Here is a 20819-nt window from a genome sequence, read left to right on the forward strand (position 1 = left end):
TCAACACTCGGCTGTTAAACCAACCCCCTCTCTCTCTCTGAACCCCTCTCTTCCCTGTATCCTCTGCTTTCTGTAGCTAGGCAACACTAGCTCAAAAGGCAGGCCCATCAAAGGACAGACAAAGACAGACAGCCGGGCTCGCTGTCTTTTTCTTCTTTTCTCTCTCTCCCTCTCTCAGACCTGCGTCTACGCTACACTGCACTGATACAGTGAGGCTGGGCATTGCAAAGTTCATAAACAGATCTAGTGCATTTCCCAGGCTGTGATCTTTTCCAACATAACATGATTGAAAGTTGTTTACAGATGAATGCTACACTTTTATTTTCTTAATTTCTGAACAGAGAAGCAACATTAAATCTGAGACAAAAATCAACTCAGACAAGGAGAAGTTATCAGAACTTGTAAACACTGACATACGTGTGGCAACTATAATTTCCAAGATTTGCCCCAACAAATCACAAGATTTAGGATGTGTCTTATGCTGTCAGAAACGCATGTGCACACCTTCAGAATTACAGAGCGGGGGTGTGACTGTTGTGAAGCATGGGATCCACGGGTGTACACACACAGCAATTACGGTACAAAGAGGCAGCTGGGTTGACAGACACAGAGGTCCTACGTGTGCTGACACATCGCAAAGAGACGGCCAATTACAGGCAACTGCACTAGAGGGATTTAAAAATAAACCACTGACGTTGGTATACAAGAGTGATGGAGCCTAAAAATAGGCATTTGTATAATCACCTGCAGGATGTCACTGATGTTTTTAGAAATTTACTTGGTTGCAATTTGCACGGTTGAACCAAAACAATCAAATGTTTCTGAAGAGCCTGTCTCTCCTCTTTCTCTGCAGAGCATCAGACATGCACCCACACCAGAGAACAACATTAGTTTCTGACAAGGAATGATGAAATTGTCATGATTTGAAATTGTAGGAAACTTTTGCAGTTGCTCAGGTGGTGAGCTGCACTTGCTAACGGCCAATTTCTACCAGATCCGAGTCTGGTCCGTCTCCGATCCGTCACAGCATCAGATCTGATAGGTTTCTATTCTACTCAATGTGTTAACTCCCACTGGATCTGCTCCTTTGCGTTGCGGCTGCGTCTCTGATCCAGCAGGTCGAAGCCCTCCGGATCAGATATTCACGACTTCTAATTTTGCCAGATGCCGGAGCATGACGCATACATTTCAGCAGATTTAGATCGAGCAGGATAGAGAGTCAGGCACCAAAACAAAATGAAAACATCTGGTTAATTTTCAGAATAAAACACTCTGTGTTATCACCAGATAGTATTTCACTTAACTACAACAACAAACCGTCATGATGAGCGGAACCAGGCCTGGAGTCAACAGGTCAGAGATTTTCAGAGGACCACAAACACAACATGGATGAGGAGAGGAGGAGGAGAATCCTTGATTCAGTGATTGCCGCAGGAAAACCTGACCGGACACGGATCTGGTGGAAGTCCCTGGTAACACACCTTTAGCTGTAATGTGGGCCACCCAAGTCACAGCAGTCTTGCTCTGCTCCTGTATTTTAAGTGTTTTTCTTTTGTTACAGGGAAAAATGTGCAACATGAAGAAAGCATACTTGGATAGGGAATCATCTCTTTATCTGAGTGTGTGAAAAAACAGAACTTTAGGCTGCACATACAGTACTCCCCCTAAGGACTACTTTGCAACCGTTAAGGCCTGAATCTGTTCTTTACAACTCCAAACTTTTGGCCCCTATTAGTTCTATATTCCTCATGTCATGTTGGAAAAAAGATAAGGCCAAAATCTAATATTAGAATGATCCTTTCAGTGTAGGAAAAAGCTTGAAAATATAACAGCAGACTGGAAACAAACTGTATGAGTTTCATGACTCAGCAGGGTAAGTCACACATGTATCATTAGTTGGTTTTCCCCTTCATCTATTCTAATTCCACAGCAGAAGCACAGAGAGTAAGTCTATGTTTCTGGACTGTTCAGCTGTGATGCATTACCCAACCATTACCCTTTACTCCTTGCACAGCTTCTTGTTCCATCCTAAACCACTGTGTGTGTCCCTCTCTCTGTGAGGTTCATCCGGTATCAAGCTGTGGAAGGAGCAGAGGATGACAGGAAGGCGGTATGTGCCAAGCTCTGTCCTACTCTGTCTGTGTTGACATTTCTCCACGATGCATGCATACACAAGTGTTGGCATGCACACGCAAACATGCCCCCGGCCACTGTGCATGAATCGAGGCAAACAAAAGCAAATGCGCCATGATTAATGATGCACAGATTTTGGCAAAGATTTTGTGTCACAGCTATCAATCATGTGCAGCAATAAAACAGTGACTTAAACATAAAATCAACAACAATTATCACTAGGGGTGGGAATCAAAAACTGGATCCGACTTGAAACAGGTTCCAATTGATCAATTACATCAGAATTGTACACCTCAAATGTTATAGATTCTTCTTAACGATTCATTTCCCAGCACGACGTCACGTCACATCGCGGTACGTTGCATTACGTCACACACTCTGTGACGCAGAACTCCTAGGTGCAAATAACTCAAATATGCTGAAGCATTTGTCGACTCAGCCTCAAAGCTTGGGGTCTGGTCGGGCCGAAGTGGAGAAGGGTTCCATGTGAACATGTTCGCGTCGGGGAGGCAAACCACCGTCTACCTCTCCCCTTTTGGAGTCGGGACAATTTCCCTTAGGCTTGAGGGGCCACGTCCGGACTCACGTGGCTGAAAATGAGGCACTGAGAGCAGGTAAAATACCTCCATGATGACCCCTGAGTAAAGCAGTTTTCCTCTCCAAATTCAAAGTCTTTTCTTCCAGGCTCGAGGGGCCACGTCTGGACTCACGCGGTAGAGAATGAGGTCAACCTATTGTTCAGTATGTTCAAGTTGAATATGTTCATGTTCAGTCTTGTGCAGACATAATTTTGGAAAAAATAAAATGGTTCCTTTTTGTTCAGAAGACGTGTGTAGAACTACTTTTTTTCCCCTCAAAAAAATACTCAGGAATCGTTAGGAGCATTGATAAGGAATTGGATTGATAAGCAGAATCAACAATGGCATTGACATTGATAAAATCTTATCAATTCCCACCCCTAATTATCACTCATCTCTTCTCGTGAAATTCAGCAGATGTATCATTTCCTGCATTAGAACCCTGCAATATAAACCATCATTCCCAGTCCAGCTATCTCTTACTCTCTGTACAGTGTGTCAGGTGTTCGCCCGATGCTGGCAGACTCAGGTTGAGCCCAAGAGCCAATCAGCAGCATGTAATTACCTCCACACCTGCTCATCAAGACCATCAACAGCAACTCGAGTGGTCCCATCTGATGGCTGCACGCTCAGTTAGCTCGCTAAATTAGCTGAGACTTCACAAAAATAGGAACCAGCGACGGGGCTTCACTCACTGCTGTCCACACCAGAAGAAAAGATGAGGATTGTCGCCGTTTCTCAGATCATAACATGCTTTTTCAGTCATATTAATATCAACCAGATACAATTATCCATAAATTGTTGCAACAATAAAAACATAAAAAGCTTAAAAAAAATTAAAGCTCGAGTTCTATGTATTTCTTTGGTTTGGAATATGGTGTAACACATCTCTGCTTTGGATGGTGTTTTTCGGTGAGGTCACACATGGTCACAGACACTAACCCTGTAAACTCAATCTGACCAAAGGATTTAGCTTTCTGTACTCTCTGTCAGAGACAAACAGTCCTCATTTTGTGGGACAAATTTTCCAGTAATGCAAGTGGCCTGCTGACAGCTGTACCCAAATGATCTCTTGAGCTCCAAAACACCACGACTAATTGCCATCGAGTCCCATTCCCAAGTGTGTGCCTGTGTGTGTCTGTGTGTAGCTGAAAGCACCACTTCAGCCAGCACACGGACAGATTGCATTATGTAAGCTGATTTCTGATTATATCACTCAAGAGCACTGATGGGAATCGACTCAGACACTCGACCATGGGGCGCTCGCTGATTTTTGCTCCTCCTGCTTACTCACTCTTGACAAGTCGGTTTTGGGGAATATACTCCAAACGAGGCTGTGAAGACTTGGATCACAAAGGCAAACTGGCATTTCCCACGCTCCACTACACAGCTGACAAAAAGCTCAAGCTTTGCAGTTTGGCAGCACGAAACCAAAACACAAAGAGGTCAAGTAATTTTACAGCACAAGTCCCGTCTGTGTTTTTCTCTCTCTTTCGTACAGTATCAAAGCTGATGTAACCATCAGGTATGAGAAGCACCCTTTTATTCAGGCCTTCTAGTCTGAGGGAGCATCACTGTTGGTTTTTGACCACTTTGATTAGTCATCTTCTTTGTCTGTCATCTTGTTGAAATATGGTCTCTTTTTGACCCCTTGGTATTTCTTTTTTTCCAACTTTCCAACAACAGGTGCTTCATATAAACCACATCTAATAGACAAACAGAGCAGGTCTAGACCGTACTCTATGTTAAATCATTAACAAAGGCCCAACATAAAGACAGGGTATGACTCAGTCTTATCGCATCTTAATCCACCATGAGCATTGCACCTTGCAGTATTTAGCAAGTTACAGATGCGAGGAAATACGTATTTTTAACAGGCAGAAACCTCGAGCAGAACCAGACTCATGTTAGACAGCCATCTGCCTCAAGTGAGTTGGTGTTGGGAAGAGGGATAGAGGAGAATAAGAGAACGATGTCTATAGGCCTCTAATATTTCCTCTGATATTTCCTCTGCCTTGATTTTCATACTGATGTTACATTAACTGAGAAGTTACAGAGGCATAAATATTGTGTTTTAAATTGGCAGTATGTAAAGGGCTACTGTTGGCATTGTTTTGAGATAATGTTGAAGTCAGAGACTTAGTTTGAGGATTGGAAGAATACAGTAGGGATGGTGGTTGGGGCAATGATTGGGTTAAATAAACATGTCTGACTTGACTTCTTACGAGGTTGACGGTCTCGACTGTACACATAGATCTGTCTTACATGAAGCATATATCTTAATTAACAAATGTACAGAGAGTATTTTGATCTAGAAAGTGGAGATGAGTTGTATGAAGGCTGTGTCTGGTTAATCTGGCATATAACCACTGGACCGGAGCAATGAGTAACCATCACAGGCATGTGGACGTAACTTGCAAGGAGGACCAAAGGCTCCTGGTGCCAGCTCTGCTCATGTTAGCCATACTCTTTCAAACAATTAAACTTTATTTACCTGTAGACTCTGTGATCCTGTGTATTTGTGTGCAACCGTTTCATATTGTCGATACTGTTGCACATCAAAACTTTTAAACTGCAGCTTAGGGTTCTGCCTGGGAGTCGAGCCAGCGACCACTGAGAGGAAGACTGTGAACTTTAAATAGAGCTCTCTTTTTCTGCAAGGCCAACTGGTGCCCCCATTGCTTATTTGTGATGGTTAATTTGACCTCTTTATTCTGAGAGTCCTCATTCATTTGGTGTTAAATTGACCGTGGAGCTTTCTACATACAAAACTGATTCCTGAGAGGTGCTTGGAAAATGATCATATTTGGAAGCATATGTCCACCGAGCCACTGATGATGAATGAATCTGAAATTTAAGTATGTGTCTTTGAGTATTTTGCATCATACAAAACCAAGTCCACTCATAAAAAAGTGGAGTATCAAGTTTTTCACTCTATGCAGCATTAGTCTGCTTCGAGGAGTTCAACAACTGAACTAAACTTCAAACAATGTACTCAAATGATGAACCACAGCATCATTCACTCCTCACTCCGCACTTTACCATGACCCTTTACGGAGGCATAAGCCTGAAGGGTTCTAAGGACCTTGAATTATTTCATATCACGAATAATGTAAAAGAAGAATGAATGAATTCCCACACAGAGACTCTTCGTGTTATTCTAACAACCACTGGCTGCCTCCTGTCTCTCTATCAGAACCAGCAGAGCACCAGTACCAGTACAATGTGAATTTCTCTGGAGACAGCTGCTCTGACAGTGAACACGCGAGCAGGTAATTTATGGACAGCAGATGGATCTCCCCTCCCGTACACCGAGTCAAGCCAAAACCAGACACCAGAATGAGATTGTCACAGGCAATTGCATTTCCATTAACACTCTGTGAATGGCTTAATTTGTTTTTCAAATGGAAACCATTACCTCTGAAATGATGTGTATTTCCTTCTGGAGAAACTGCTGGCTTTTTGTGAGAGAGTATCAGCAGATGAATTGTTTTTATGAAGCAGGGACAGGGAGTCAGTTCAGCAAATGAGAAACAGAACCTAACAAACACCTAATGCATCTACTATGTAGTTTGGCAGCGTGCTTCCAATCTGTCTCCAGTTTCAGTGGTTGTGTCTCTCCTGTCAGTTTCTAGCAGGCCTGTGCGATATGACAAAAATATGCTGCTTTTTAACCTGCATTATTAGCTAAAAGACACAGTGTTAATCGTTTTTTAACCCCTGAATTTGCATCATTTAATTTGAGGGGTATCTGATAGTCAGCTTGTGCATCATCTGACAGCATCAGTATTATACCAGGCCTCAATGAGACAGAAAGAGTTTCGTGTTGACACTAAATATTTCCTTTCAATAAATTCTAACTGTGATATGATGTGATTTATGGTGCAGCTCTAGTTTTGGAGACCAATATAAAAACAAAAACAATCTTGTTTCAATTATTTGTTATTATTCAATCTTTGTTCTAGCATTTGATAGTTGACTGTCTGGATAAAACTGCAAGTTTTCAAAGTCATTTTTTTACTGAGAGTTTCAGCTGAAATGTGATATTTGCTGCCCTGGTTTCAGACAGCTCATCAAACTGCTGTCAGAGGCGTTCAGAGTCTTTGAAGAGCTGGCTCTCCTGACTTGTTTCACCAAAAAAAAAAAAGACAGCTAGGTTTTCATGTGGATCATTAGGACATCAGAGAAAAATAAAGACCCTGGTGGGACCCACACACAGGTTGCGTTTTCGGAACACAGCACGGAGCAGGACCGCCGGACAGTTGGAGTCATGTGACCGCGGTTTTCTCACGGTAATTACTGAATCAAGGATTCTCCTCCTCCTCAACTCATCCATGTTGTCTTTATGGTCCTCTGAAAACCTCTGACCTGTTGACTCCAGGCCTGGTTCCGCTCATCATAACGGTTTGTTATTGTAGTTAAGTGAAATAAGATCTGGTGATAACACAGAGTGTTTTATTCTGAAAATTAACCGGATGTTTTCATTTTGTTTTGGTGCCTTACTTCCTGTCCAGCTCCATCTGCTCTGTTGAGATTGATACATCTTGCTTTGGCATCCGGCAAAAATAGAAGTCTTGCATATCTGATCCGGAGGGTTCCGACCAGCCAGATCAGAGACGCAGCCGGAACGCAACGGACCGGATCCAGTGGAAGTTAACACATTGAGTAGAACAGAAACCTATCAGATCTGACACCGTGACGGATCAGAGACGGACAAAACACGGATCTGGTGGAATTTGGCCGTGAGTCTTGACACATGAGGTGCATGCTACCAGCTGAATAGGTCCATCCTTACATAGTTCATAGAGAATCCTCAATACAGTCATCCTTCACCTCAGCATGCTCAAAAAATGGGATCATACCCTGTACATCTAGGTCAACCCGTCTGCAATTCATAGTTAGGAGACTCCCCAGGCTCATCAACCAGGCATGAATAATCCATGTCCAGATTTCAATTAGCCTGCAAGCAAGACTCATCAATATGTGTGTGAGTGTGAGTGTGAGTGTGAGTGTGAGTGTGAGTGTGTGTGTGTGTGTGTGTGTGTGTGTGTGTGTGTGTTTGTGTGCACTCCAGAAATAACTAACTTTCACAGTGATGAGACAGACACCAGTGCAGGGCCTGAAGCCATTGCTCATTTACAGATGTCTATGTTAAGTAAAACCCAACAGAGAGAGACGTCCATCTGTTTGATGCTCAGTCTCGCTGTCCTTCCTCTCACAGACACAGACATTATAGGAGGCCCAGGTTTACCTTCACTGAGAGCGGCTGTGAAGAAATACAACACTACCATGTCCTCTGATCAAATTAAGCTAAAAATATCTCTGCTGCTGGTTTGGAAATTGCAAAGAATTTCCCTCTAGACCTGCAGCCTTTTTCCAGGTATGTCCAAAGACAACACAGCAACAGATCAACCAGCTGCGTGATGAACGGCAGCAAATAAATCCCCTGAATAAAATCTTTTACAAAAAAAGCTCAGTGCTGGATGAAAGCAGACCATGTCTCCACTCATTTTAAGCTCCTTATACTCTAAATTGAATTGATAGTATGTTTGCCTCAGTACTTTTATTTCATAATTTCTTTCATAATGCATTATCAACAGTGAAAGCTGTAATTTGATTTCACTGAATAAGTCCAGCCAAGACACATAGATTATCTCTTTATTTAAACTCGAAAATCATGGAAATTAGCTACAGCATCTATGCATTACATCAGTTCTTTTGCTCTGAAATGGACCCACGTTAAAGTGCATCATCCCAAATAAACAGATAATATTAAACAACTAAGATGTATTTTAGCCTAGTCATAACTAGAGATGTGTGCATTAAGTCGCCTAAATAATTAAGTGTCATCAACACCAGTCATATACTGCATGTTGTGTCTAAGCTGAACACTGCAAAAGCTCAAAACTTAACAAGCGTTGCCTTACTTCGAGTATCTCATTAGAGGTAATGCAAGTCAAATCCACCTGACATGTCCAGATAAGTGTCTCTACTTGAGATATCACAAGAAGAACAAGCCTGAGTGCATATAATTAGGACATTATTCTTATTCCAGGAAACTTGAGTTAAGTACTTTTTGGTCAGATTTCTTGCTTGTTATATTTCCAAGTAAGACACCTCTCTGAACATGTCAGGTGAATTCTGCTTACATTAAGTTTAGTGAGGTATTTCTTAGTAGAAATAAAACAAAAACTTGCTTTGAGTTTTTGCAATTTAGTGCAGGCACCCAGCACCAGCTGGGCTGTAGCTCTGGTTAATAGCTACTATCATAATGCTGTGATGCTCTACTACCTGGATATAGATATATCTATATATAGAGAGAGAGGGATATATATATATATATATAACTTTAAAAAATATATTTTTAGGGGCGCTGCTGGCCTAAGCGCCCCACATACAGAGGCTACAGTCCTTATCGCAGGGGTCGCTGGTTCGATTCCCTGTCGTGACCATTTCCTGCATGTCTTCCCCCGCTCTCTACTCCCCACATTTCCTGTCTCTCTGCAGCTGTCCTATCGAATAAAGGCAGAAAGCCCAAAAATATATTTAAAAAATTACATATATTTGTTTTTAAAGGCCCTGTGAGGAGTTTTGAACTGGCTGAGAAACAGTCTGAAAATGATACTGATGCCTCTTTATGACCTTCAATAGCAAACAAGACCATCAGCAACAACACTGGCACCTTCTCTGTTGTCATTTTTAATGCCTGAAACCACCCTGAGGGGGTAGGTGCCAGACCAGATGATGGACATCTCGCTTCAGAAACAGCCTTTATTTTAATGTTTCATGGAAAATAATCACATTGCCTGATAAAGTTGACTGTTAAAAGACAACAGGACGGGGTTTTTGTTAAAAACACTACTTTTGCATGTGTAGGACAAGAGATAAGAGGTATCACTTTGTCCACAAGGGGGCGCCAGAATCGATACAAAACAAAAGTTCCTCACAGCAGCTTTAAGTTATCTTTTGGGGCACTTTCGCCTTTAATGGGTAGGACAGGTGCAGAGAGACAGGAAACGTCGGGGGCAGAGCAGGGGAAGACATGCAGCAACTGGAAGAGGCCAGGAGTCGAACCTTGCAACCCCTGAGGCGAGGACTATCCTGTAGGGCTACATGGGGCACGCGCTTCAACCGCGAGACTAACAGCGCCCTGAGTTGTCAGTATTTTGATTTAGAAAATAGGGATAAAGTTGTAAGTAGGCTGTGTCTGGCTCTATAGCTAACCACTCGACTAGAGCAATTTGTTACAAGCACAGGCATGTGGACAATTGATTATGTCCAACTGATTTGACATTGATTACCTGTAGACGCCGGGATCCTGTGTTTAGCTATTTGATATACATTTTTCTACATTTTGACTGTTTTCTGAGCGCTTTATGACCTTGAGACTACTCAGCTGCTCTGAATTTAAACTTCTGTTAGGAATATTAGGAAATTTATCTGCTCATACCCCCTAATATGTTTACTCTTAATACCTTCTTGGCTTATACAGGTTTGGATAAAAGGTGCAAGGACATAAACTTCATGTCTGCCCACAGCCAACTACATTCCTTTTTTAAAAAGCTGCCTTTAAAGTCAGGAGTGAACACTTCTTTATGGAGCTACCTCTGCATTTTTCATGTAAAATACATTTAGACTGCAGGCATCCAGTGGGTGGCTTCTCCACGAGCCACCAGCCATAGAGGCTGCAAGTTCCTCCTCCTGCAAATCAATTACCCTACATCTGTGTTGATAGCAGCCATAAAACTTAACTACTACCGTTTAGACGTGTATATCCACAGCAGTCGACATGTCTTTATCACAGTCACATACGAGTGATGTGTTTGACCCTGAGAGACACAAGTGAACGGATTGGCAAGCAGATATACTGTGAGCTGTGAGACGCAGCCTATAGAGCATGACAGACCCAACACAAATAGACATAAATAAGCTGTCAGGAGAAGCATAAATCTCCAGCCTCTTTATCTCCGATAGTTGAACGAGTTATGACGAAAACACACAGGGTTTCTGTTGAGAGCGGGCGATTCAGATTCTACTGCTGATTTGAGAAAAAGGTCCCGTTGAAAAACCCTGTGATACTTGAAAGGAGGCTGTTCAATAAGCTCTGTGTGTTCGGTCTGTGCACACAGAACTGTGTGTCATCACTGTCAGCTGTTCTCTTGGCTGATTATTTTGTGATCACATGCTCAACTGAGCCTGCGTCACACAAACATAAACACACAACATAAACACAGGCAGGCAGACAGGCTGGCAAACAGTAATACTGTGTGGAAACAACATTAAGTCAGATATAGAAAAAAGCATGGCTGGCATCAAACTGCCCTACTTCAGGAGTGATGATGAAAACATGAAGTTGATTCTGAAGTTGACACAAATACTACAGTATCAACTTCATGAGCACTCAATACACAAACAGGGCAAAGAAAACTGATCTCAGACCTGCTGCTTCAACGAGCATAAACCAATGACCTCTCAAACCATTACATCAATGTTTCCAACCGATCCATTTCACTGTCATTTTAGTTCCAATCCCTCATTTTAAAGCTCTCAACGTAGGCCTGGGGTGGCTGATGGGCTTGTAATCCACTGGTGAAAGCCTGTGGAAAAAATATATATCATTTTAACTAACTAGCTTTGAAGAGTTGCTCATTATGGGGCAATGCTCAAGCCTTTTGGTGTTGGTATTGGTATTGGTATTGCAGTCTGTACTGTGATGGAAAAAATGTATTGCAACACTAAAAGAGACCAAGGTAAACCCTTGACTCACTATTTCTTCACCACATGGTCTCCTTACGCATGTCAATATTTGTTGTTCACCACGCCTTAAAGATTATGCCATCTACATATTTTAACCAGACTTGTGGATTTTGACTTTGTGAGACTTTCTTATCGTGTGTACCACAGAAGTTGGTGTTAAGATGTGTTATGATGTTCTGAAATACACTGAAGAGGAATGCCACAGTGATGAAACTCCTCCACCAGTTACTCAACCAGGGAACATACTGGAAAATGTAGTGAGCTAAGTGAGGTTACAGAAAGGTAGCATTGTAAATATTAGGGTTGCAAAATTCCAGGAATTTTCAAAGTTTTAAACTTTCCATGGGAATTAACAGGAATTTATGGGAATAAACAGGAATTTACTAAATTGAAGGTTGGCTCTTTACAGGGAACTTAGGAAGAGCCAAGGAAGAGCCCATTGCCTGAAAGGGTTTCGCAAAAATGCAGAGGATAGGCTTGAGAAGCTTGAGGGAAGATGCTTTTTTATTTAACATTTTTAATGGGACTTTGTTGGGATTGCATTTTTGTCCATTTTTGAATTTTTGAATGGGTTAGGTCAGGGGGAAGAGTAATATTTAACTCAACATTCATGTTTTTGTTCTTCAATGAAATAATTGATTGTTCAATAAAACATTTAACACTTGATAAAGTTCTACTTAAAAATAAATCTGTTTTAATTGTATTATTTTGGCTGGATGTCTGCTTATAATGAAACAAATATATTTATGCTTGGATATGATACCTTTCCATTAAAGTACCCTCAATTCCCAGTTAATTCCCATTAATTCCAATAGACTCAATATTCCAATTTGGAATATTTCCAAAATTCCCCAGCTTAACTTCCCATGGAAATTTACCAGAAACTTTCTGGAAATTTTCCACCCCTTTGCAACCCTTGTCAATATCTTGTTTTTTTTTTTACATGGGATGCTCATTAGTGACCAATTTCCTACCGGTTCAAACAGAACTTTGAAGTCTGACTCACAGACCAGTCTAAAGGTCATTGAAAAAACTCAGAGTAGTCAAAATCACAGTGGTTTGCATAATGTGGCGAACATTAGCAGAGCCAGCACCACCGGTTCACTTCCACATACCTGTGTTGGTTACTCAATACCTCGGTCAAGCGTTTATATGCCTGTTTAACCAGACACAACCTACAACTATATATACATTTTCATGATCAAAAAACTGACAAACCTGTGCCACGCTATGGGATGTCACCTATCATCTGTGCTTGTTTACATCCAGGTAGTAGAGAGTTAAAGCATTTCGTCAATAACCATTTACCTGAGCTACAGCCCCAGCTAGTGGCGGGTGGCTGCATTACAGCCTAAACACAACATATGATCAGGACTTCGGGACTACAATTACAATTAAATCAATAATTTTCTTAGCCAACTTGTGATTGTGGGGCCTACTAGCAAGGGTGCCAATGTTTAAGCATTAGGTCAACTTAACATGCACATCCATTTCCGTGACTAACTCCAATTTGGTGTTTACTTGAGGGGACAGGCATGCACGCAGTCTGTACAACATTAAGTCAATAATCATGCATGTACTTTCATGTACTGAACAGAAATCTGTTTGTCTGTGTCTAACATCTGTGTGACCTGAACAACATCCTCTTGACAGTTAACTGCTTGTTGATCAATTCTCCATACTCGTCATGAGATGCTGCTACTCGGTGAGCATTGCAGACATGTTATGTTTGAGTATTTATAAGTCTAGAGTCAAAAAGAAGGGAAACAGAGGAGATGGCTAAGTCATGTAATCAATGAATCCAGGACAACATGTAACTCAGATTACCACAGCGAGCCCCACACGGATACACATTACTTGCATTTCCTGACCATTAGCAGATGAAGTGAAAGTTATCTGTTAAGGAGTAACAGAGTCGCATAGCTGAAGTTAGGCTTCACTCACATGTGACAAGAGAGAGGGGGATGATGTTGACCATCTAAGCCATGAAGAAGTCGTCATGAGTTTATTAAGCAGTTGAAAGACTTCCTTCAACATTTCATGAAGCAGTGTTTCTCTGTGGATTACAGGGGTCTTCTGACTGTGGAATGCCATTAGAGGTCCAGTGACAGGGGTCATAAGGTCGTTACCTAAAGACTTGTGTAAACAGATTAGGAGGACAAACAGTAAAACCAGCTCCAAACCAGTTCCTGAACTCTGCCTCCTTTCCTGAAGACATGCATTGTAAGAGAAACCAAACATACCTTTGTGTTTGGATGTGTTTGGTCAATTGACTGTTTAAAACTGAAGACTTGCCCTTAGCATGACCTTCTGTTTTTGAAACACACACATTCAGTTTCATTCAGCATATATTTTCAGAATCCACCCTCTGAAAAACAGATTATCAGCAAACACGTATTTCATTCATTACCAAGTAATTAATCCTGACAGTTTTTTAATGATTTCGATTCGTCAATTTGTCTATTAAATGTCAAAAAGAAGAGAAAAAAAAACTCTATAACGACTTCCTGGAGCTCAGAGAGGAATCAAATTGGGGCTAGGACCATTAATGGATTAACTAATTGAATGATCAGCATACAATTAAACTGCATGAATGATTTTGGTAATTTTTCAATCATAAAATCCAAATCCGCTAGTTCCATCTTCTCCAATGCAAAAAAAAATGCTGCCTTTCTTTGCAATCGCCATGGACTCTGCAAATGAAAATATTCAGTTTGTACATCAATTATTGTTTCAGAATTTAAAACAGCATGAATGTCTTTTTGGTCCTCTGAAATCATACTGAGTATACTACACCTTCTCCATCAGTCACAACCCAGCTGAAGAGGGTAAAGTTCACAGAGGCTTCATTCATTCATTCATTCATTCATTCATTACTCACAACATGCAGCCCAGTCCCTACAGCCGTTTTACAGCAAACTGTTTACACTCAACAATCATGCTCTGGGAGGAAACCTGCCATGTGTGGAGGAACTGATGTAATTCCAAGTGGCATTTTGACCTGATTTTGGTTGGCATTTTTGGTTTGCCCTTTAGAGCCATCAGCCTGTTAGTACCCACTTTCTCTGCAGAGATTTCTTTCCACTGATTTTGATGATTGAGACTCTGTGATGCTGTGACGGGTCCTGTTCTGCTGCATGCAGTACGGCTGCTTCAAGAAGCTGCATCAAGGTCAGTTCCTGTTAGTGTAGTCTTTTTGTAGTATTGTAATAATCTGCAAACTTAGCAGGAGAATAGTCTGGCTGAACCAAAGTTGTTAGCACAGGAATGCCACTTCAGGTTGTCTCTATTTATTTACTTCTTTATACCAAACACAACCACAGCAGGCATACTCTTGACCCAGCAACCTTTGCACAACAGTGACTTGATGTGGTGGAAAAGTTGAACATGAGGAGTCAAATCCTAAAAGCCAAAAAGTAAAGTCTGGTTCTGCTCAAGGTTTCTGCCTGTTCAACAGAAGTTTTTCCTCACCACTGTAGCTAAATACTGCGTCCAATGCTGATGGTGGATTAAGATATAAGATTGAGTCCTGTCAGTAAGAGGGGACTGGATCATCCTGTTTTGGTGTTGGGTCTTTGTTTATAATTTAACATAGAGTACAGTCTAAAACTGCTGTGTTTGTAAAAACGCCTTGAGATAACGTTTGTTGTGATTTGGCACGATACAAAAAAGATTGATAAAGCCTGCTTTATTCCTTAATTCCAATCATTGTCAAAACTGACCATTTTGAGTGTTATTTCTGTTACAGCTAGCAACAACTATTTTGAAACTGTTAGTTCACATATTATGTAAGTAGAGGAAAACTCTGCATTTAAATCTAGGGTTGGTAGTCACGGAAAACTAGCATGAATTTGAATGTAGCTTTTTCCTCAGGGCTCCATCTAACCCCTCCCCCTCACCTCAGAGCTCCTCCAAAACGACGCCCCCACTCACGTGCACGAGCGCCACTGATTCAGGACCATATGATTGTGACTGATTCAAAACCGGTCCTCAACCCATCATTTGTGTTTTGCACTACGTCAACTCATGTCTCGCTCAGCGGTAAGAAAACACCAAAACATTATCATAGTGAAAGTTAAAAACACAAACAAACATGGCTATTGTTAGTACTCACAACTGTCATTATCCCGTTGTACCGGTGACACAATATCAGGTGAAAAGCTATAATACATATAATACACATTTTCTGTAGGACTTACTAAATGTCATTAATTCTTTTGCTTGTCACAGCCCCCGTGGTGAGAGCTTTTTAGACTCTGATCCGAACTACAGTCCTGAGCAAAGCACCTCATCGGGTCAGAGGGGACAGGCCCGAGGTCGAGTGAGAGGGGCAGTAAATAAGGGCAGGGGAAGCAGAGGCAGGAGACGGGGAGTGAACGCTTGGGAAATGTACGCGCAGGAGGCGGGCAGAACGGCAGGACGGGATTTGATTGGTTTCATAATTTGGCTCCTGATGGCAGTGATTTGTTGGTGTTTTCCCAGGTTTACTCTGGCTGTAGATAGCAGCTTTTTTTTTCACTCTTTCTTAAGAACACATTATGTATTCATTGCCATCGAGACAGAAAGATCATTTTAACCAGTATAACAAAAAGTGTATCTAAATCTGATTACCAACCCCAGCTTTAAAAGCAGCCAGTGGTAGGCTCTCAGACACAATCTTCATCCTGTGAGTCAGACTGCTCCTGGTGTTCCTCCTCAAGCATAGCTGCTAATTTATTTTCAGGTGTTGCCTACAGGGAGCAAACAGACCAGGCACCAGTAGATGAAGATTCTGCAGTTGAGGATGCACCAGCAGTTTCGCCACACATAGATGATACCTGGGCGGCCTGCCAAAGGATATCTGACAACCACTGTAGCTTTTTTCTTGTTTTATCTGTATATGATTGCCATCAGTGTTCGATAGACTAGCAGCCATCTCTCTCTCTCTCTCTCTCTCTCTCTCTCTCTCTCTCTCTCTCTCTCTCTCTCTCTCTCTCTCTCTCTCTCTCTCTCTCTCTCTCTCTCTCTCTCTCTCTCTCTCTCTCTCTCTCTCTCTCTCAGTGTCTCATCACCTGCTCTGCGGCTAACCAAGGAAGAAATTGATATGTGATACACAACTCATAAAAATGTTTACGACAGTATAAACACAAGACAGATCACAGTGTCTTTCATTTCCAAGAAGAAGTGACATTAATCTGCTCCTCTGGGTACAGTGTGGAGTATGACTGACTGAGCGGGTGTTAATGAGCATTGAACGCGTGACTGGTCATTTCCTGTCAGCTCCCTGTAGATCATGAATGGACATCCCGCACCGTTCACCATTATCACATCGCCACCCACTGGAACTCAACTTCACACTCGCCCTCCAACATGCTGTCCCGACCTTACACTCCCATTCACACACTGACACATGGTGGAGGTGACGTAAGACAGCAGACTCAGTCAAACCGCCTTCTGGACTCGGTTGAGAAAAGAAGATATTCAAATGGAGCAGTCTTGGATTCCCAGGTCTTACCTGCTGTAGGCTTCAGACCAGGTTTGTTTGAGGCAGCACCAACATCAGCTTCTAACTGGGTTTGGTTATTTTCTGAATCCATAAAATACACAAGTATGGACAGAGAGCTGGTAGTTTCCACAACTAAAACATCTTTCCCCCGTATCCAGGTCTAGAAGTCTCGGCCATATGACGTGTCATATAGAAAGGAACTTGATACATTCGCTCAAGTGCTGTAATGAAGTATAATTTTCAGGTACTTGAATTTCACTTTGATGCTGTTATTTCCTTATAACTTACAGCTGGAGTTACAAGCTAATCTATTACAGATCTTACCCACAAAACACCTTGGTACCTTGGAAACATTTTTTGCAATTTCATGGCCTTGATACGTGTTTTTACATCACTTCAAAATCCACTAGTATTGTACCTATTGTTGTTTCTGTTCCTGTATCTCGTCTGTTTGTTCCTTTGGTGTTTATTCCCTTCTTTGGCTCTCTGTGCTGCATGTTTCATGTATAATGGTGCAACATAAATAAAGTTGGTTGACGTGAAATGATTTGTTTCATGCAAAACTCTCTATGCAGTCAGATTTAACTGCACTGATCATTGTACATTTTCTTTGCAACATGTATCAGGGTGCATGCTCACTGACAGGCGACCACTTCCACAGTCACATACCCTCCTCAGCTGCTTTTAGTGCTATTAGTGTAATATCAGTACTTTATTTGTTGTTATAAAGTTCTGAATGATGCTTTTTTTTTTTCTAGCACAGCACTGTGTTCACCTGTTATAGTTATCTCTTGACCTCTTTATTCCTGCTCAATAGGGTAGTGGAATAATGACTCTCATATGAACTGTGCAACACAATCATCATATCACAGGTGTGCAGAAATATGCATATTTTTCTTTGAAAATAACAGCTCTCTGACAGATACTCCTTACATTTTGGTGTAGCCTACTTCACAACTGCTTGACGTGGCTTAAATGACATTATTCCCTCATTCTATCTTCTGGTGTCCTCCTATATTCTTAAGGTTATTAGATATTTGATGTATCCTTACATGATTGGCTTCTAATGTATCAAACATTGATACACAAATAAAACCCCAACATATTGTCCCTTTGTTTTAGACGCGACTCAAAGGAAGGGACATTCCTGCACTCTACCTGGCAGAGCTCTAAACTTCAGGAGTTTTGGAAGTGAGTATGTGATACTATAATAATAATAATAACTGATATTTATATTGTGCCTTTCAAGAAACCCAAGGTCGCTTCACAGGGTCAGGTAGGGGGCCTGGGGGGTAGGTGGAGATATCTAATGGGGAAAGGCTTTGAGGAAAAGGTGCGTTTGGATTGCTTTCTTAAAACTGTCCAGGGTTGGGGCACTGCGGATGTCGGGAGGGAGAGAGTTCCACAGAGTAGGGGCTGCCACACTGAATGCTCTGTCCCCGAAGGTCCGCAGCTTAGTCTGGGAGATGGAGAGGAGACCCAAGTCCGAACACCTTACCAGATAGGGTTGCCACTATCTCTAACATTTATGATGAAACTCTTCCAATGGATCCAGAGATTTGTTTGCTGGGCAACTTTGTTAATATTAATTTCAAAGATAGCTATGCTCTCAAGCTTATAGAAATCTTGCTGATCATTGCATTATTGAAATTAATAAATGTGTTCTGCTAGAGAAAATACAGCCTGAGAAATAGGAGTAACACATTTTATAAGATATGGCAACTAGGGATGCACCGCTCCGATCCTAGTATTGGATATCGGCTAGATCGGACTCAAAAAGCTGGATCGGATATCGGTGACAAAGGGCCGATATATAGAGCCGATCCATATGGCAGATCTATTCATCTCAGTTCTATGCTTTACTGTGTTTACAACAGCCATATGCGTCTCCTAAGTCATCGCATTTTTGCCCGGTGGAGCATGATGGAGGATACCTACAGAGACTCTGCACTTTAGCTGCATGTCACGCTTGTTTTGCTAACAACTCCGCCGTTAACTCTCAACACGTGCAGGGGTAATGTTTCGACGGATGGCAGTCGCACTGAAAAATATAATGAGAGCCCAAAGGAAGAAGTTTCCGTCAGCTGTAGCCTACTGCAAAGAAGAAAGAAACCTTCTATTAATGGATTCAAAGTGTGAAAAAACGGACAGGTTATCGGATTTAATTGTTCCGGATCCTTGAAATTAAGGGATTCCAGCCTCTGGTTTAGTACTTGGAACCCAAGTACAGTTCACCATCAAGTCAGAAAAGCCTGAATGTTGCCAAAACATGATTCTATCCTCACATTAAGGAATAGAGATTGTTAAATCAATACCAGGATCGGATCGGCTAGTATCGGTATCGGCAGATACCAAAGCCCAGGTACCAATATCGGTATCGGGACCTAAAAAGTAGGATCGGTGCATCCCTAATGGCAACCCTATCTGGACTAGACTACATGGAAAACCTGCAATCTCACATGATGGACTGTGCCATTGTATAACAAAATTGTATTGAGAATGTCTTGAATATCATCTTTGAGGTGAAGATTCATTTTTGTCTCTCGTCTATTTTTGTAACTTTTTGTTTTTCTATTTTCTATTATTGTTATTTTGGAACTACCTACTGTCTGTAGCCTATTTCTTCTGTAATATTAACTTCTCTCGTACAGTAGGCTTCCTTCTATTATTTTCTATCCTATGTCTATTTTATGTTTGTGTTTAAATCTGAAAAGCAAAATAAAATATAAAAAAAAAAAAACATGGCAGATTCGCTGTCTTGGGATAGTGACGTTATCGTTATATGGGCATTGCATCTTGAGTGATCCTGTCTCACAACACTATTTATGGTGTAATAGTTCTAAAATATAGTCCAAGAAAAAAAATTGTGCATTTTCCAGTATACCTTTAACACATTAAAGGTGCCTACTTCCATCACTTCACATGGCTGATTTCCAACATACTGTTAGTCCACTGACAGAGCAGCTCCAGCAGCAGCTCTGTATTTATTGGTGTAATGGGTGGGTGGGTCCGCTGTACAGATGTTGCAAGCTCTCATTATCTGTTAATTCTGCAGCAGAGCAATAACCCACTGTCTCCAGCTATAGGGCAATATCTTTTTTATTACGAGTCCCTTTGAGAATTGAGTGTGTTTCTTGTGTTTTTCATCAAGCTGCATCTTACCGTCCAGGTTCTCTCTGTCGCTGATGTGCTGGAGGTTGCAGCCCGTGTCCTCCCGGCTCAGCTCCGGCTCCGGCCGGTAGGGCTCGAGCCTTGAGTGGTTGTTCCTCCGGTGTTTGGGGCTGGAGGACACGCAGCAGGAGGTCGTATTCCCCATGGTGAGAGCTGGTCTTCGTTATAATCCACACCCAGAGAGATATCTCGAGTCTTCTCCTGTCTTCCCGTGCTGTTAGCGTTACTCCAAGGGGAGGAAAAAACGGGGCGGTAACGCGGATAACCAGGCAGCCCCTGTGCAAGTACGTACCCGGGGATCCACAAGCGTTACACAGCCTTCACCGACCTTACAATACACGTAATCGGACAAGTGTAGACATTTCAAAAGATGATGAAAAGGCAATCTAAGAAGAGGAATCTCAGGAGCAGCACAGTGTCCCTTCCAGACGTCCAGGAGGGCAGATATTTTACAGGCGTCGGTTTCGATTCCTCTGCCTTGTAATTTGCGTCCCTGCGTCCTGTTTTCTTCACAAACGCATTTTGGCAACCTGCAACTTTATGACGACACACATCAAATCTAAGGATACGGTACTTTTCCGAGTCGAGAAGATATTCAAGCCTGCAGAGCTACATTGTTGCCGATGTACTGTAGTCTGCTGCTGCTGCTGCTGCTGCTACATCCGCTGCCGTGAGGCGTTAAGGTACACCTCGGA

At 41.9% G+C, this 20819-nt stretch overlaps 1 protein-coding gene across 1 annotated transcript in view; it reads right to left on the minus strand.

Moving 5' to 3' along the window:
* The window catches only part of ccny (cyclin Y), a 62409-nt gene extending 41590 nt beyond the window's left edge, over positions 1 to 20819 (minus strand). Inside the window, 1 exon segment of the mRNA XM_034706909.1 lies at positions 20116 to 20819. Within this exon segment, the coding sequence (XP_034562800.1) occupies positions 20116 to 20269 (154 nt within the window). The 5' untranslated portion in view covers positions 20270 to 20819.

This window comes from Notolabrus celidotus, chromosome 17, assembly GCF_009762535.1.
Source record: "Notolabrus celidotus isolate fNotCel1 chromosome 17, fNotCel1.pri, whole genome shotgun sequence".
NCBI lineage: Eukaryota > Metazoa > Chordata > Actinopteri > Labriformes > Labridae > Notolabrus > Notolabrus celidotus.